The 17,212-nt window shown below is 39.1% G+C and overlaps 1 protein-coding gene across 1 annotated transcript; it reads left to right on the forward strand.

Annotated features, from left to right (window-relative positions):
* Positions 1-9,453: 9,453 nt before the first annotated feature.
* On the forward strand, positions 9,454-11,143 carry LOC137278993 (iduronate 2-sulfatase-like). The gene has a single exon (XM_067811486.1). The coding sequence runs from the start codon at positions 9,517-9,519 to the stop codon at positions 11,071-11,073; it is 1,557 nt and encodes a 518-aa protein (XP_067667587.1). The 5' UTR covers positions 9,454-9,516; the 3' UTR covers positions 11,074-11,143.
* The last annotated feature ends 6,069 nt before the right edge of the window (positions 11,144-17,212 follow it).

A 17,212-nucleotide genomic window follows, 5' to 3' on the forward strand; every position in this document is an offset into this window, starting at 1 on the left:
TACTTCCTCGGAGTGGGTAGATAAGCACACAATGCAGCAGTGCAAGGAGAGTTAGCCTGGACCGCCTATCATGAAACCATGGAACGCAATGGGAAGACGGTTTGGACGTTTAGTTAACAAGAGGGAAACCGGGATCAACAGAGTAGTACATAAGAATGAAGATTTTTATGGATATCAACTTCTTTATTATGAGAACACAACGTTTCGGAGTTCATGCTTACTCCTTCATCAGGTGAATGAGAAATGGGGTACAGAGCTATATTTATATGTACAGGTAAAACAATAACAAAGTAACAAGTGGAATGAATTAACGAAAGCTGGAAGCCAGTATAAGAAGCACTGATAGGAAGCCGACAGTTATTTCAACATTCTTGGGAATAGAATAGGTTTACAAGTGAATGGGGGAAGTTATTGAAAGATTATGGAACACACAGGAAAGTTAAAACTAACTAGTGTACAAGACTTATTGACATATTCATGTGAATGTTCATGTACTAATATACATCGTGCAAATAGGCGAGCACTTACTCTTTCTAGATGTGGAGTAGCCCAACAAAGATGGAAAACGGGAACATCTGAAAACTGCCTCTAGGAAAAACGATTTTGCTTCAAAACGGAGGATGAATCACGTGTTACTACACTGACCCTTTTCAATCACATCAGGACGCCGCTTTCTGACACACGTCAGGATATCATATCATATCAGTTTTAGAGATCTGTCTGATGTTACAGTTTTGTCACGTTTTATCCAGCTCTTTATTTATTGTTATTAGTGCCAACACCTGCAAAGATATTTTAAGTGTATATTTGCACAAATGATTTTAAACTGTACCATCGTATTACGTCATTTTATTTTTTTAAATATTTTTTTGTTGTTATACTTCATAGTCTCTCATTACTCAAATTGGAGTGGCTTGTATTTTATCTAAATTTGTGTGTTAGTGCAATATGTATATAAGGTGAGTTTGAAATAAAATATTCCGTCTGTCTGCCTGTTGCTGTCTGTCTGTCTGTCTGTGAGTCTGTGAAAGTAACATCCCGTGTACATATGTAAGCATTCGTAAAACTACACGCCGATATAAAAGACTTCCATATTAACCCGTTTTTTCGTTCATTCTGTTATTTTATCGCCAGAGCTCGCACTTTACCATGTTGGTGGACTGCATGATTGTTATACCAAAACCTGTTTCCGAATCCCCTTGTCATACTCTGTTAAACCATTTCGCGATGTTCTTGGCTTGATGTTGCAGAAATACTGCAACAGCCGAATGTTGCAACGTAAGTCCACAAACGACATTGTGAGAAGATAACGTTCTTTGTCATGTGTGACTATGACTCCATGACTCCACACAATACGTTGTGATTCCACAAATTACGTTGTTCCGTGTGATGACTCCGTGACTTACACCATTGCTGTCGGAGGAATCTGGACATTTTACAGATCTTATGTTTACTAATGTGGCCTTTGTTTATATTTTCTATTCATTCGTGTATCTTCACTGAAAACAGTTCACCTATGCTTAATCACCCAAGCTGGCGCAACTGACTGCATACAACGGAAACCAGTCAGCAACCTATTAGTTACCTACCATCACAACTGTAAATTCAGTCCCTCATTCCCTGGTACAACGAGGACGTTATCTGTGCTGAGAACCACAGAGGGAAAGCGAAACGTCTTTCAAGAAAGACGAAGTTAGAAGTACATAGGCAAATATACAAAAATGCAAGAAAACTGCTACTATGCAAATAAGAAAACCCAAATCTGACTTCTGTCATACGAAGATGAACGACTGATGTCAGTGTTTTGTATGACTCTGTATTCGTTGATGGGTAAACAAGTAGATGTTGTTCTACCAGATGCAGATGATGAGAAGGGGCTGGCAAATATGTTCTTATTTTATGATTAATATTAAGAAACAGCATCTGACAACTCCAATGAAGCACCAAGACCACACTCTACCTTTCGTCCTTTTGAAGGTAACGTTTTTCGGGTCTTTTCAGACGAGGAAGTAGGCAAATAGGAAATAGGTAAACCAACAACTTGTGATCTTGATCCCATTCCGACCAGGATTCTTTTGATACATATTGACGTTTTGATTCCGGTTATCACAAAACTCATTAAGTTCAGGATCTGTCCTTCCCACAATGACGCAAGCCATTATCAAGCACCTCATAAAGAATCATAATTTCAGAATGAACAAACTACAGACCTGTGTCTAACTTAACGTTTCTGTTGGAAGTTCAAGAACGTTCTGTTAAGGTCCGTCTGTCTTCATATCTTTGTCAATACGACCTGTTACACAAATTTCAGTCTGCATACAGAAGGAGGCGTTGGTGTGAAACTGCACTATTACGTGTTCTCAGCGATTTTCAAGTTGCTGTTGATAATGGACATGTTGGACTACTCGTACTCCTGGACCTGTCTTCAGCATTTGACACGATAGACCACGCGAGACTCCACGGAATCCAGGAGACTAACATTGGTGTGAGTGGAACAGTCCTGAGCTGGATCGAATCCTATCTGTCCAAAAGAACACATTCTCCCTTTGTCAAGGGTCAGACTCCGGATTACGCTGGTCTCATGTATGACGTTCCTCAAGGGTCAATTCTGGGCCCTGTTTTGTTTACTCTGTATACATGTGAGCTTGGTCAACTGATTGCTGTCAGTGAGGTAGGTCATCACTTGTATGCAGACGATACGCAACCATTAAAGAATTTCCATGTTCAATACTCTCGGTCGAATCTCCTAAACATGGCGGTCTCCACTGATGACATTAAGCAATGGACGAACCCAAAACTGCTCAAGCTGAACGACAGCAAGAGAAAAGCTTTGCTAGTGAGTACATGTTCCAACCGTGCCAAAGTGATGGAACCTGAAATACGGGAAGTCTAACATTCTGTTCTCAAGAATCAAGAACTTTGGTGTCCCATTGAACAATGAACTCTCCATGGAGGCTAACGTCAGTCAGACCTAACTTCCTGTCACTACCAGCTACGAAAGATCGGGGCTATCAGACATCTTGTTCCCACAAATGCGGCCCATTCTCTTTCACCCTCTTGGTGCGATCGCGACTGGATTACTACAACAGTCTCTTGGCCAACATATCAAATGAGCAACTCCAGAGGTTGCAGCGTGTTGAAAACACAGGAGCCAGGATTGTGATGAGAAGCAAGACATCATCTCACATATCTCTAACCATAATTCAGCTTTACTGGCTTCGTGTTCATGCCAGAATTAAGTACAAGATACTGTCCTCCGCATATCTATGCTATCATCAATCTGCTCTTGCATAACTGTCAGATCTGACAAGACACTGTCAACCACCACTCGAACCCCGATCTGCAGATCTGTGCCTCATCTGTGTTCCAAAACCAAAGCTTAGGTGGTTTGGTAAAAGATCTTTTTTCTTCAATGCAGCAACATTGTGGAATGAATTGCATATTGCTTTGAAAAATTGGAAGTCTCTGTAACTTCAAAAAGTCTTTAAAGACCCACCTGTTTACCTACAAGACGTCCTGATCTTGCTCCCTATTACAAACTTAGCATACATCTCAAGTCTTTTGTTAGCACTATGAGCATTCACCTAGTGAATGGAGTGTAGTGCATTGTAAATGCACTTATTATAATGTGACTTCATGACGTAGTAACATCTCAACTTTCATTGTCATGTGTCACTCTGTGAGTCCAAAAATTTCATTGGCATATGTGAGTATGTGACTTTAGAACTTGCCATGTGCGACTCATCGAATGGACAAGTTACTTTGTCATGTGTGGCTCTGTAAGTGATAACTTACTTTGATATTTGTGACTGTTTCAGTTGATAACATACGTTGTAATGGATCTGTAAATCAGTATCTTATGTTAACGTGGGAGTTGATAACGTCCGTTGACACGCATTACTCGGTGATTAGGTAGCTTACGTTGTAATGTGTGACTCGGTCGATACACACGCTATTTTAAAGAGCTGTTTTGTGTATCTATGCACCAGAAATGATATCGTGAATGTGACAAAGGGGTTTAGTTGAAATTTTAAGAACTCTGACAGCCATGTGATGTGTCTTGACCGCAGAGTGTATACACAATTTCACACCACCTTAGTATTGTAATCAGGAGTTCCACAGTTTCTTCAATGTCAGTGAGAGTGTCGACAATGTCAGACATATCGCGCGCCCACATGACACAAAGTTTCCATTGTAAAAGCTACTGCGCCGTGTGAACAAGCACCTGTTGGTACACTGAAAACTCGGTGGAAGCTCACAGAGTCCTTGAAAGTTAGTAAAAAGGTTATCTCGTACCAGTATCAAGCTTGGCACCAAAGACAACTTTGCCATATTTGAATGCAGCTTGCAGATTAATGACCCTTCCTAAAAGTGATACACCACTCTGAGTAAAGATGTTGCCCAAATAAGCTTTCTAGTTGGACTTTCTGTTAGAGGTTAGCTAGACCCCTTCCTGATGGAGTAGTGTGGGGAAGAAAAGTCCTGACACTGCCCTGCTATGCTGTTTCCTTCAACGTTAAATCGGAGCTGTGTAAAACTTTTCATTGTTTTTTAAACCTGTGGGGGTGCGAACTTAACAGACGGACGTGTCCAGCCATCAGAATATTACACATATGCTGGACAAAATACGTTAGGGATATTGGTATTTTTAGGATTGATCAATGTGTTATAGATCGTTATTCATAATTTTAAAATTTATATAAATCTATTAGATATAACTATTTTTGGTCCAGCATACACACAAGTGTCATTTCATACAAACCTGTACACAAGGTGTGTACTTTACGCTGCATTAAAAAGTTAAATCTTTCTCCTTCACATTTTGCTCAATACTGACGAGGGTGGTAGGACTGTTTTTCTTCTATTTTTGATAGAAAAAAGGGACGAGGGAGGAACACATTTTTTTTCTGTCCCAAAATTACAGCTTGGAAAGTTAGCACATATTAAAGAGTTGTAGATTCAGTCACACTCGTTCTCACACACACTCATTCTTGCAGTGGACAAATGGATGATCGGGATGCGTCAAAGTCAAAATTATTTTTGCAAAAATGACAATAAAAAGCTGCTGCGCGCACAACTGAAAGTGAAGCCCCGATGCCCGAGAAACATTTCATTGTTTTATTTAGCCTTAACTAACCCTGATTTCTAACACATCTGGCGTTAATCCCAGAATGCAGTTGCCAGAAACTTTTGTACATGACATCGGACTAACGGAAGGATATCTGCAAATGGCCGAGAAACACCGAGATCACGCACCTGGCACGCACAAGATATGACTGAAGATAAAACTGACTTTACTCTAGAAAGCAGTGAATGCATAACAATTACATTGCTTTGTTAGGTTGTTGTTCCTCACATTATCTACCACGTCTAGAGTTCCGAACCACATTGTACATATGGTGCAAGCTTTAACCATCTATCGTTATTATACTTAAAGGGAAGGATCAGTGTCAGTTACAATATCTAGCTCAACCATTCCCGAAAACACTAAATTTGTGTATCATGTCAACGCACAGCTTCAGCTGCATTTGCACCAGACTACCTCATTCCTTGCGAGCGTTTGAGTAGTTTTGTGATCTAAGAGTTCTCTCGTAACCAATCGATTCCCTTCATAGGTCTAAAGTACCCGCTGACTTGTTATGTTCTCCGCGGTGATATGTTGCTAAGTTCGTCCTAAGACCATACCCATCATTTTGCTGTAAGATCGAAACACTGCATCCAGATAGGAATGCAACTATGTTGTCAACTTATCAGTAGGGACAAACTGCAGTGATAGAGCATGATCAGCTCTTCAAGGCATCAAGCAAACAGTCATTTATCCACGTCAGTGCGTCTGACTTTCTGAACATGTCAACTCTGACTGGAGGTAATCTGTGCGCGTATAAGATGCATAAGTAATTTCGATACAATGTAACGTATAAACATAAAAAACGTCCTCATCAACGATTTCACCTAGTGTCCACGTACTTCAGACATTCATCGATAAGCATCATGAAAAAATGGTTCTCGTTGTGTCTGAGAATAGTTCATGCAAAGGAGAATATTTTGTTTTTGGTTTTGGATGGTATGAGAATCAATTTTGGCGCCTACCTGGGGCCAGATTTTCCATCTCCTGTTCCTCCAAAGATGCACACCCCGAAACTTGATAAGCTTGCTGCTAGATCCCTTTTATTCAAGCGATCTAACGTTTCAGTTATTTAGAGCCTTCCCCACCAGTAGATGCCTTGGTACAGGCCAGATCTGGTATAACGAATTTTACTTCCGGCACTATGGGGGTAATTTCACAACATTGCCAAGGTATTTTAAACAAAATGGTTACAAGACCATTGGAATGGGGACAGTATTTTCCCAGATAACACGGCGTCATCGGTCCGTCAGTGGCTACAGTCGGCAAGCAGTGGCTTGTAGCTGGCGGCCCGCTCGCCAGCTTGTATGCTGTAACAATGTTGCTATAAAGGTATGCAACGTTGTTACATATATTTTCGTAATGAAACACAACACTTTGTTTACGGTAAAACCCAGTAGTGGATATGCGAGAATATAATTAGCGATCCTAACACATTCATTTACAAGAAATTTAAGAGATAAACAATTCCATTGCCGAAGAAATTAAAGGTAATGAATCGTGAACAGTTCTGCCTCATGACCTCTGTTTTGAAAGAACTGGATCGACCAATCCATGCCAATGATATTCGCATATTTGTAATTTTTACAAGCTTACGTGTTAATTTGGTGTAGCATAAATATTTTTTTTATTAATTTAATTAATAATTTAAAGATCCAATTAAATCAAATTTTGCACATTTGTGAGGAATCATCTCCACTTCAGTCACAAAATTCTATTTAATTTTCCGTTGTTTATTTATCGAAAGGCAACAATTTAACAAAATTGACAGTACCGTGAACTAATTAGCATGACTGCCTTTGCGATTGTCCATTGTGGAACAATGCATAAGTTTTATAAACTGAAATTGTGTGCGCAGAGCATACCATCAAAATTTCCTGTCAAATTTTAGAAACATCCATCCCAAACTCAATTCCTGAAAAGTATGCATATAACACTGACATAACATGTAAGTCAACAGGCATGACGTCAAGTGTCCGAATATAACTGGTACGTCTCCGTCGCATTCATTGTCCCAACGTTGGAATTACATATATCGGCAATGTCGTCGTTTGATTTATTTATTTAAAACAGCGTCGTTGTTGTTGTTGCTGTTGTTTTGTTGTAGTTGTTGTTTTTCCTCTGTGATGTTTTGCTCCCATATATGGGAGGAAGTGTTCTAGTAGTGTTTTCAATTCGTTGAACTCATTTCGAAAATGTCACCAAGACAAAAATCCATTGTTCATTGAGAACAAGTGATAACACATTCCTTTTAGCTGTGAATAAAAGATGGTATAAACCTTCGGACTCCCTAACATGTAATATAAATATGATTTCCTATTGTTTCAGGTGCAGTACTTTGAAATACTGATTTGCCTTTTAACTGGACAGACAAGGCGGTCGCAGTGTACACAGGAACCCACACAAAATTGGAAATTGATATTTATGATGTTTCTATGTAAAATATAACCAAATATATCAGAATAAACAATCAGTGTTCATACATTATTTCCGTTTTTGTTCTTTAATGAACGAATGAGTTTGGTTTTTGGTTAAGCAACATTCCAGCAATATCAGAACTTGTAACATGTAGAAAATCGAAGCCGAGTCTTCGGCGTGACGAGCGAGCAGTTTACAACAATGACACCGCACCTCTCGACCTGCTTGAGACTAGGAGAGTGCTAATTACACTTACTCACAATTTACCATGGGTTTATCATTATCCAAATTCATGAATGATTGTTATAAATCACGAATATATTTTAATGAAGGCCAGCTGGAGTTCTGATCATAATTAAAGTAAGAGAGGAAAACTACTGATATCAATATCTTTCACTTGACGAAATCACTGAAATATATGTGATCTATACTTCAAGTTGTACGCAAATAAATTCATGATAAATTTAGATCATGACACTGAATATCTTGTGGACACCTACAACTGCACTATGATATACAATTTATACAGCAAGAAGTTACTTTTATAGATAATTCATGTATTAGTAACTCTGAATTGAATACAAATATCGTTAATTAATCATTACACTTTGTTAATCATCTCTTTCATTATCATTATATTGAAATTAATCAGAAATTTATATGAAACTTTGTAAAATCAAATTACGGACAGACCTACAGACCTACTCAATCAGAAATAAACTGTGTCAAGAACAGAAAATAATGCAAATTTTATGTTTAATCCATTACCAAAATGATAATCACCTGAAATTACCTTCATGTTATCAATATACTGAAATTCCCTTCAGTGAGTCAGTGAATTTTCAGCCCCAATAAAAGACTTTCACATATTTCGCAAAGAAATGAAAATTATTTTCATCATAGATGTGAAAACTGCATGGCACGAAATTCAGTAAATGATGTCCAAAAATGTATTTGTATTTAAAGGTTTGCGCCTGATATAATAATTTTATCATGTCCTTAATACGGATACAAAACACACATACTCTTCGTTAATGTAGCGGCTTGCCACCAGTGGGCCACTGTTTTGCCGACGGTGTCACCAGTGCCTGCGTTGGGCCATCGAAGATCAGCTGGACACGCCATAGGTGGCCCACCGGTGGCCACCAGTACAACATATGGGTGGCCCCCCACCGACGTGCTATCTGGGTCGTTTGAAACTTTCCAGGTGTCATATATTGGATTACCAACGTCAGAATGAATATTGTTTGGAGCTGCTATTATTTTGAGTAGGAAAATGTATTTAGGTGTATAAATTGTACAGAGGTAATATACTCGACAAACGCACATAATATGAGGTTAAATTATATAATAGCCATTGCATGAATGACAGAGGAAAATGTTCCTTGACATGATGAGTATGTGGGTGAGCAAATTATGATGACTGCAATTAAATTCCATTATCATAAGTCACATACAACTTATGTCAGTAATGTAAGCTCGACATGCCACTAGCTACCGAATTCCAAAAATCATGAATCATTTTTGTTAAGGCATTTAGGTAAATGGCTCCAGTCACCTTCTGGTCTGATTTCCTATGACGATACTACATCATTTAAAAACGGTTAAAATGAAAACTCGCTTCATGAATAAGAAACCAAAATAAGTACCACCAAAACAACGTAGATATTTAGTCAGAGTGTACTTTTCATAACGTGTCAGTGTCCGACATACTTAGTATAATGATCTAAACACGTGTTATTAGTATCTTAGCTTAAATACTGTCTCCAAGTTTTAAAGTTGAGATGCATGATGCGATCTAAATTATTTGGAAACATGCAAGTGTCCATTTACCAGACAACAGATAAGATTAGGGAGGTATCTCCTTTCTTTAGAAAGATAAACAAGCTCACCCAGTTCTAGTTAGATAGAAACTAGCATATATATTTCAAGCAGCCCAGTTCACGATTTGGTGAAGATTTCATCTGCAGTCTATGTACTTAGCGAAATCATCGAGAAGTATTATGAAGATATTGTTTTTTTATTTGCTCTGTCTGGGAGCAGTCCATGGAAGGAAGAATGTTTTGTTTTTCGTTGCGGACGATATGAGACCCAGTATTGGTGCCTACGATGGACCAGATTCTCCATCTCCAGTTCATCCAAAGATGCACACCCCGAATTTTGATGCGCTTGCCGCCCGATCCCTGTTACTCAAGCAAGCTTATGTCTCAGTGGCTTTATGCAATCCTAGCAGGACGGCAGTTCTCACCAGCAGACGCCCTGACACAAGCCACATCTGGTGCAACGATCTTTACTTCCGGCAGTATGGAGGTAATTTCACAACACTGCCCGAGTACTTCAAGCAAAACGGGTACAGGACCATTGGAATGGGGAAGATATTTCATCCAGGAATACTGTCCGGTGGTGACGATCCTGTTTCATGGACTGATCCCTACACCCATGCGGATGATGATTACATACGTGCTGACGACCTCCTCATAGAACCTGTGTCAGAGGAAAGGGCTAAAGCACGACCTCTTCAGGATCAACTTCTGGCTGAGTACGCCATTCAAGCCCTCAAGGAGGTGGCCCCAAAAGCCAGATCAGGTGAGCAACCATTCTTTCTGGCTGTGGGTTTCCGTAAACCCCACATAACTTGGAACTTCCCTGCCCGCTTTAAGGAGTACTACCCTTTGGAAAGTCTGAGGCTACCACCAAATTATTATGCTCCAGTAGGAATGCCAGCCATGGCTTGGCACAATTTCTTTAATCTGACTAGGTTCAAAGATATGCAGCCCTACAACGTGACACAAGCTGGTCAAATTAACTTTACATTTCCCGATCAAATCACTCTTGAGATGCGACAAGCCTATTACAGCTGCATAAGCTACATAGATTATGAACTTGGAAGGGTCATTGCAGAGCTGGATAACCAGGGCCTGACTAATAATACCATAATATCCTTCTTTGGTGACCATGGATGGCATTTGGGGGAACATGCCGAATGGCAAAAGGAAACCAATTTTGATGATACCACCCATGCTCCTATGATGATTCATGTTCCCGGAGTTACGGATCATGGTGTTGTCACTGAGAAACTTACAGAATTCGTTGATCTGTATCCTACACTCGTTGAAGCTGCAGGACTTCCAAAACTCAACATGTGTCCACCGAACTCTCAAAATGTCAGTCTGTGTACAGAAGGTATGAGCATGGTGCCACTTATGACAAACCCAACCTTAGACGATTGGAAAAATGTAGCATTCTCTGAGTATTCCAGAATAGGCAATGGAATAGATAGTGATTCGGTTATTGGTTACAGCATGAGAACAGAAATGTATCGATACACAGAGTGGGTTAACTTCAAGGCCATGCCAATCTATAAGCCCCTTTGGGACCAGCAACATGGTGCTGAACTCTATGATCACACGAAAGACCCAGAGGAGAACTATAACCGAGCAGATGACCCGTCCTACAAAGACATCAGGGTTGAGCTGTCAAGGAACCTGAGGCTGGGCTGGAGAGGAGCTCTTCCTAACAGACGCGTCTGAGTTCAACACTGTCTGTAACTACGTGCGGTGTTCAAAAACGTCTCACGATATAAATGGTCGCATTCGAAAATGTCTTTTTGTCATTTTTTTTCCTTTTGGGTGTGAATTGATCTTGATGTACTTATAACAGAGACATTATCGTGGTCAAATAGTTTGAGAGATGGCAAACACAAGATTACAAGGTTACAACAAGCATTGCTTGCTGAGGACCAGTTCTAACCCGAATTTCGGTTGATACATGTTATCAGATCCCAAATGCGTATGGTCGATGTTCATGTCGTTTATGACTGGATTGTCTGGTCCAGAGACGATTACTCACAGACCGCTGCCATATAGCTGGCTTTTTGCTCAGTGTGGCGTTAAACTAAACTCACCCACATAGTCGTTCATCACAGATCACTCATGACAGTTTACGAAGATATGTAAATAGATCTTAGAGCTTACTAAATATATCAGAACCTACTAACTGTATGGAACTGGTGAGAAAGCACTGAAGACCCGGATTCGAGTGCCCACATGGGTACAATGTGTGAAGCTCATTTCAGGTTGTTGATAACATTAAATTCTTGTTTCCTCCTAGATTGACTGAATAAAATGAAAACAATAATCAAGTATCATGTTCCCATACTTAATACAACATATGGCATATATACTGGACAATGTAAATTGCACCACGAACAAACTTAAAACTTACACAAATACAACCTTTTTTTAAAAAAGACAAACATCTTCATTGCATTGAATAATATTTATATTTCAAATATCGTTCATGCTAATTTTAAGTCAAAAGAGTACCTGTGAACAAAATGTGATGTAAAAAATTTCAGGTCAAAACGAGCCATGAACCTAAATTATGAAAAAATATTTTCTTACGTTAAGAAAAGTTAAGAAACGAAGTTCCTCCTGATGAACTGTCAAATATGTGAATACATTCAGCTTACCACTAATTTAGATCTCACATAATTCTTACCAACATGTGCATGCACCACAAACTATATATGAATTCTTAACAGGTAATTAGGGAGTTATCTCCCTTCTTGTTAAGGCCGACATAAACTTTACACCTCTTCAAACATGAAATGTAGTATTCCAAACTTAAATAAATTAATGTGGAAATATCATTATCAGAATTGTTTACTTCCTAAGCCAGTTGAGTCAGAATAACTGAAATAAATGGAAATCAGCATTTTGAACTTTACACTGATGTCCTCCGTCGTGTCATTGCTAAGCCCTAGTTACATACTCACCGAATTACCTCACTAATAGACAGCTAAGTGTGACATTACGCCACCGCTAAGTTGACATGAGGCGTATTGGAAGACTCAGTTTAAAACCAAATGGTTGTGCGTATAAAAAGCGTGACACTTTCAAACTGCAGCTAAAGAAATATCATGAAACTTCGCGGGTAAATTCATATTCAGTAAGCTGTTGGATATTTTCGGTAAGAGTGAGTGAGTGGGTGAGTTAGAATTTAACGTCACACCGGCAATATTGCAGCTATAACGTGACGAGAAATGTTGTAGATGCACACAAACAAATACAAGTAATTGAAGAACCAGTCATCGACGGACTGTAAAATAACTAGAGTATCACAAAAAGAGTTAAAACTAGCTAGAATGTATATTTAAAAACAGAAAACTATGTTAGATTATACCACGTACAATTGGCTATTGATCACCAACAACTGAAGGGAGATTGCCATACCAGGGACCATGGGGACTTACAGTACCTTAGCTACCTACATGATCCCTAGTTGGATTTACACCATCCCTTCAGCTATTGGTGATTGTACGCAAGTTCAGCCACTAATTAAAATGACATTAATATTACAGCTCAAAGTGTGGAAGATTAAATTTTACTTCAAATGATTTGGGAGTTACGTACCCTCTCAGGAGGACAAAAATTTTATAGTACTTCAACCTCCCTTGAGGGTACAATCACTAAGAATGTGAGTTATTAATTTAAAGTTCCAATCATAAAATATTGATCTATTTACAAATCAGTCAACAAATCTAATTCTTTTAAAAATCCAGTAATTAAATGACAACTTATATTGTTAAAAAGATCCTTCATATCTTGTGACTTAAAATAGGCAGCCCTTGTGATGGAGTATTCAACACAGTCAAGCAGGACGTGCTTGACAGAACGGAGGATCCTCACCTTTCAATAGGTAGTTATGGGTATATCTGGTGTGACCAATACGGCATCGTCGCATGATGACCTCTTCAAATCTAGACTGACAACCCAAGGAGGTATAACCGATATGGGGTTTTATTTCATGTAATTTATTGATACCAACTTGGGTGTCCCACTTCCTCTGCATCAGATCAGTTCTAATGCTAGCTTTATAATCAGTGTATGGAATAAGAAGTGGTGTCACAGATTTGTTGAGTGCTGCCTTGGCAGCACAATCGGCCATTGTGTTACCAGAAATGCCTACATGGCTTGGTAACCAACAAAAGACGATGTCGAATTGGTCAGTAACCAGATCATTATATAATTCAATAATTTCTATTAAAAGTGGATGTTTACATGATACATTTTTAATCACCTGAAGACAAGAAAGAGAGTCAGAAAAGATGATATGTTGTTTATGTTTGAGATGTTTTTTAATATATTTAAGAGCTGTTAATATAGCGTTTGTTTCAGCTGTAAACATAGAGCTGTTGTCAGGTAATCTAGAAGAGATTGTTCTGGATCCAATGACAGTGGCACAGGCTACTGCGCCACCGTCCTTGGACCCATCTGTAAATAAGGATTTGTAATTGTTATATTTACTTTTTAATTGGTGATATTCTTGCTTATATTATAAGTCATTAGTTAATGTTAGATCGAAATGTGGTCTAACCAGTTGCCAAGGGGGTGAAGAAAGAAAACGGAAAGGAGCTATATTTTCCAGCGCAATGCCGGCAGCAGTAATAAACGGCTTAATTCTGAGTCAAAGTGGCGGAACAAGAGAAGATTTCTTGTTGTAAACATCCTCATAGAGGGGATTGAAGACACAGTTATATGCAGGGTTTGACTGATTGGAGTACAGTTTTGTGATGTACTGTAAAGTTAATTTTATAGGTGAAGTTCTAAAGGAACCAAGACAAAGTCTTAGACCTTGATGATGGACAGAATCAAGAAGTTTCAAGTTGCTTTTGCATGCTCAACCATAAATGATGGAGCCATAGTCAAGTTTAGAACGGACTAATGATCGATATAGGTGTAAGAGGGTCGCCTGATCCCCTCACCACTTTGAGTTGGAAACAACTTTCAACAAATCGAGTGCCTTCGGGCATTTGGCTTTAAGAGATTTAATGTGCGGCAGAAAAGTTAAATGGGAGTCAAAGATTAGGCCCAAGAACTTGGCCTCCTTTGATGGGAGTGCCATTTAAGGATAGTCCTGGGTCCTTATGAGGCTTGTATTTTCTACAAAAATGTGTGCAGTTAGTTTTGGATTTAGAGAATTTAATGCCGTTTTCAAGACACCATTTATTTATTTTGTTTAAACACAACTGCAATTGTCGTTCAATAGTATGCATATTTCTACCATGACAAGAAATATTAAAATCATCCACAAATAATGATCCATCAATTGAATCATTTAAAACCTTGGATAAACTGTTGATCTTAATACTAAATAAAGTGACAGACACAATACTACCTTGAGGAACACCCTGATCCTGATTGTAATGGTCAGACAGGGTAGAACCCACTCGGACTTGAAATTGTCGGTCTTTTAAAAACTGTGATATAAAAAGAGGCATACGGCACCTCAAACTAAAATCATTTAAATCCTTTAGAATGCCATGCGTCCAGGTAGTATCATAAGCTTTCTCAAGATCAAAGAAAATTGATACAGCATGTTGTTTATTCACTATAGTATTTTTAACAAAGGATTCTAAACGTACCCAATGGTCAATGGTACTACGATTATTCCTGAAACCGCATTGAATATTTGTTATAAGGTTATTGGTTTCAAGATACCAAACTAATCTATTAATCACCATACGTTCCATGGTTTTACAGACGCAGCTAGTTAGAGATATTGGCCTGTAATTTGACGGATCTGTGTGATCCCTGCCAGGTTTAGGTACCGGTATTACGATGGCATTACGCCATGAAGGAGGAAATTCTCCAGATGTCCATTTTTGATCAAAGATATCTAAAAGTGTCATCAATCAAGATTCAGGTAAGTGTTTCAGTAGCTGGTAATGTATGTTATCATCGCCAGTTGCAGTGTCATGAGCTTGCTCAAGAGCAGTATGCAGCTTATGTAATGAAAACACTTCATTATAATCTTCACCATTATTTGAGTCGAAATTAATTTTAGCCTTTTCCTGTCGTTTTTGATATCACTGAAACTCAGGAACATAATTTGCCGATGAAAAAAATTTTGGAGAGAGGTTCGCCAATTTTATTGGCTATCTCAGATTTGTCTGTAAGTACATTATCACCCTCTTTAACATGGTGAACAGCAGATTTGGAACCTCTACCCTTAATTCTTTGAACCATGTTCCATACCTTGGACATTGGCGTACGTGAACTAATCTTGGAGACACCGTCCCTCGCATCAGTTAGAGACAAATCTAGAGAAGAGTAGGTGCCAGTAGCAGGACGCAAATAAGTATGGGAATCATCATTAAATATACACAGGTCTTTATTAGTGATGAACTCCTCCAGACGTTTACCTTTAGTACTAGTATTTCTGCCTCCCCAGAGTGGACTGTGTCCATTCAAATCCCCCATGATAATACATGGTTTGGGAAGCTGATCATAAAGATTTTGAATATTAGCTAGCTGGAGAGCTGCAGATGGTGGAATATAAAGTGAACAGAGAGTGAAAGCAACGTGAAGTGTCAGACGCACAGCAACAGCTTGAAGATTAGTCTTAAGCACAACAGGGCTGTGGATAACATCTTGCCTTCAAGAATTGAAGATCCTCCAGTGACCCTTTCACCCAGAGGAGAAAAAGAATGGTATGCTTGGAACTGGCGAAAAGATATAGTATCGTTCTGCTTTAAATAAGTCTCTTGCAGGCAGAAAGCTCACGGTTTAAAATCTTGGACCAATAATTGTAATTGATTGAAGTTGGTCCACAGTCCTCGACAATTCCACTGTATAAGATTATTCGAAAACATTATTATTTGGGTGGACTGATTGGGGATCTACCCCGCACTCTCCTTGGGGGCGAAACGCTGTGTGCCCTCAGTTGGATGTTTTCCATAACATGATCCAAACATTAAAAAGTTATTTGACCCCTTTGAAATTCTCGAATTTTGTTTTACTTTTGATGATTCTGATGTTGGTTTAGGCTTGGATGGTTTAACATTATGCTGAGTTTGAAATTTTTGTCCTTCGAACGATCTTGAGACAGAGATGACGACTGTGGCTGAGCTTGAGAGTGATGTCGTGTGACTGAAAGTGATTTACTAGTTTGTGTGGCCTGTTCGCTAGTATAAATCCCAGGTGCTTCTGTGCTGATCCATGTGAGATCTGTTTGGCAGTCTATAGATTTAGTTGTTACTTTAGGTTTCAAAGCTGCACTAACAATGGATGCATAGGAATCTGTACCATCATTAGATTGGACAAGTTTCCTAGCTTCAGAGAAGCTGATGTTTCTGGAAAATTTGATCTTATTGATTTCCATCTGTTGTTTCCAGATGGGACAGTCTTTGGAAAAGGATGAGTGACTTCCTGAACAATTTGTACATTTCTTGATATCACTATCACAGTCTTCAGTAGTATGAGACCATGAGCCACCGCCTTCTGGGCATAAGACTCTAGGCAACAATATACATGAATTTGAGGAGTTGAAATAGAGTTTGAAGACTTTAAAAATGTTATACTACATTACTCATAATATTGTGTAAGGGTACATAATTTTACCACAGGGCTTGGCGTGACCATCCGATTGATAGAATTGGGCTGATTCTACCACCCGTCTAGGTGAAGTAAGGGCCGAAGTGGTATGTTGAGCAAAGGGAACACGATTCAGTCTCCCAGTGCCCTCAACCCCTAGACTACCGTCCTCCACCGACACGGGACGCAACCCAGGGCAAACAGGTTGCCCAATTCGGTCGCCTCTTACGACCAGCAATGGGGTGCTGTGGACACTTTCTGTCCCGGATCCACACGGGAGAAGAGCACTTAA

This window comes from Haliotis asinina, chromosome 1 (assembly GCF_037392515.1).
Source record: "Haliotis asinina isolate JCU_RB_2024 chromosome 1, JCU_Hal_asi_v2, whole genome shotgun sequence".
NCBI classification, from domain to species: domain Eukaryota; kingdom Metazoa; phylum Mollusca; class Gastropoda; order Lepetellida; family Haliotidae; genus Haliotis; species Haliotis asinina.

Coding starts and splice junctions, on each gene's coding strand:
- LOC137278993 (XM_067811486.1), top strand. CDS start 9,517: ATGTACTTAGCGAAATCATCGAGAAGTATTATGAAGATATTGTTTTTT.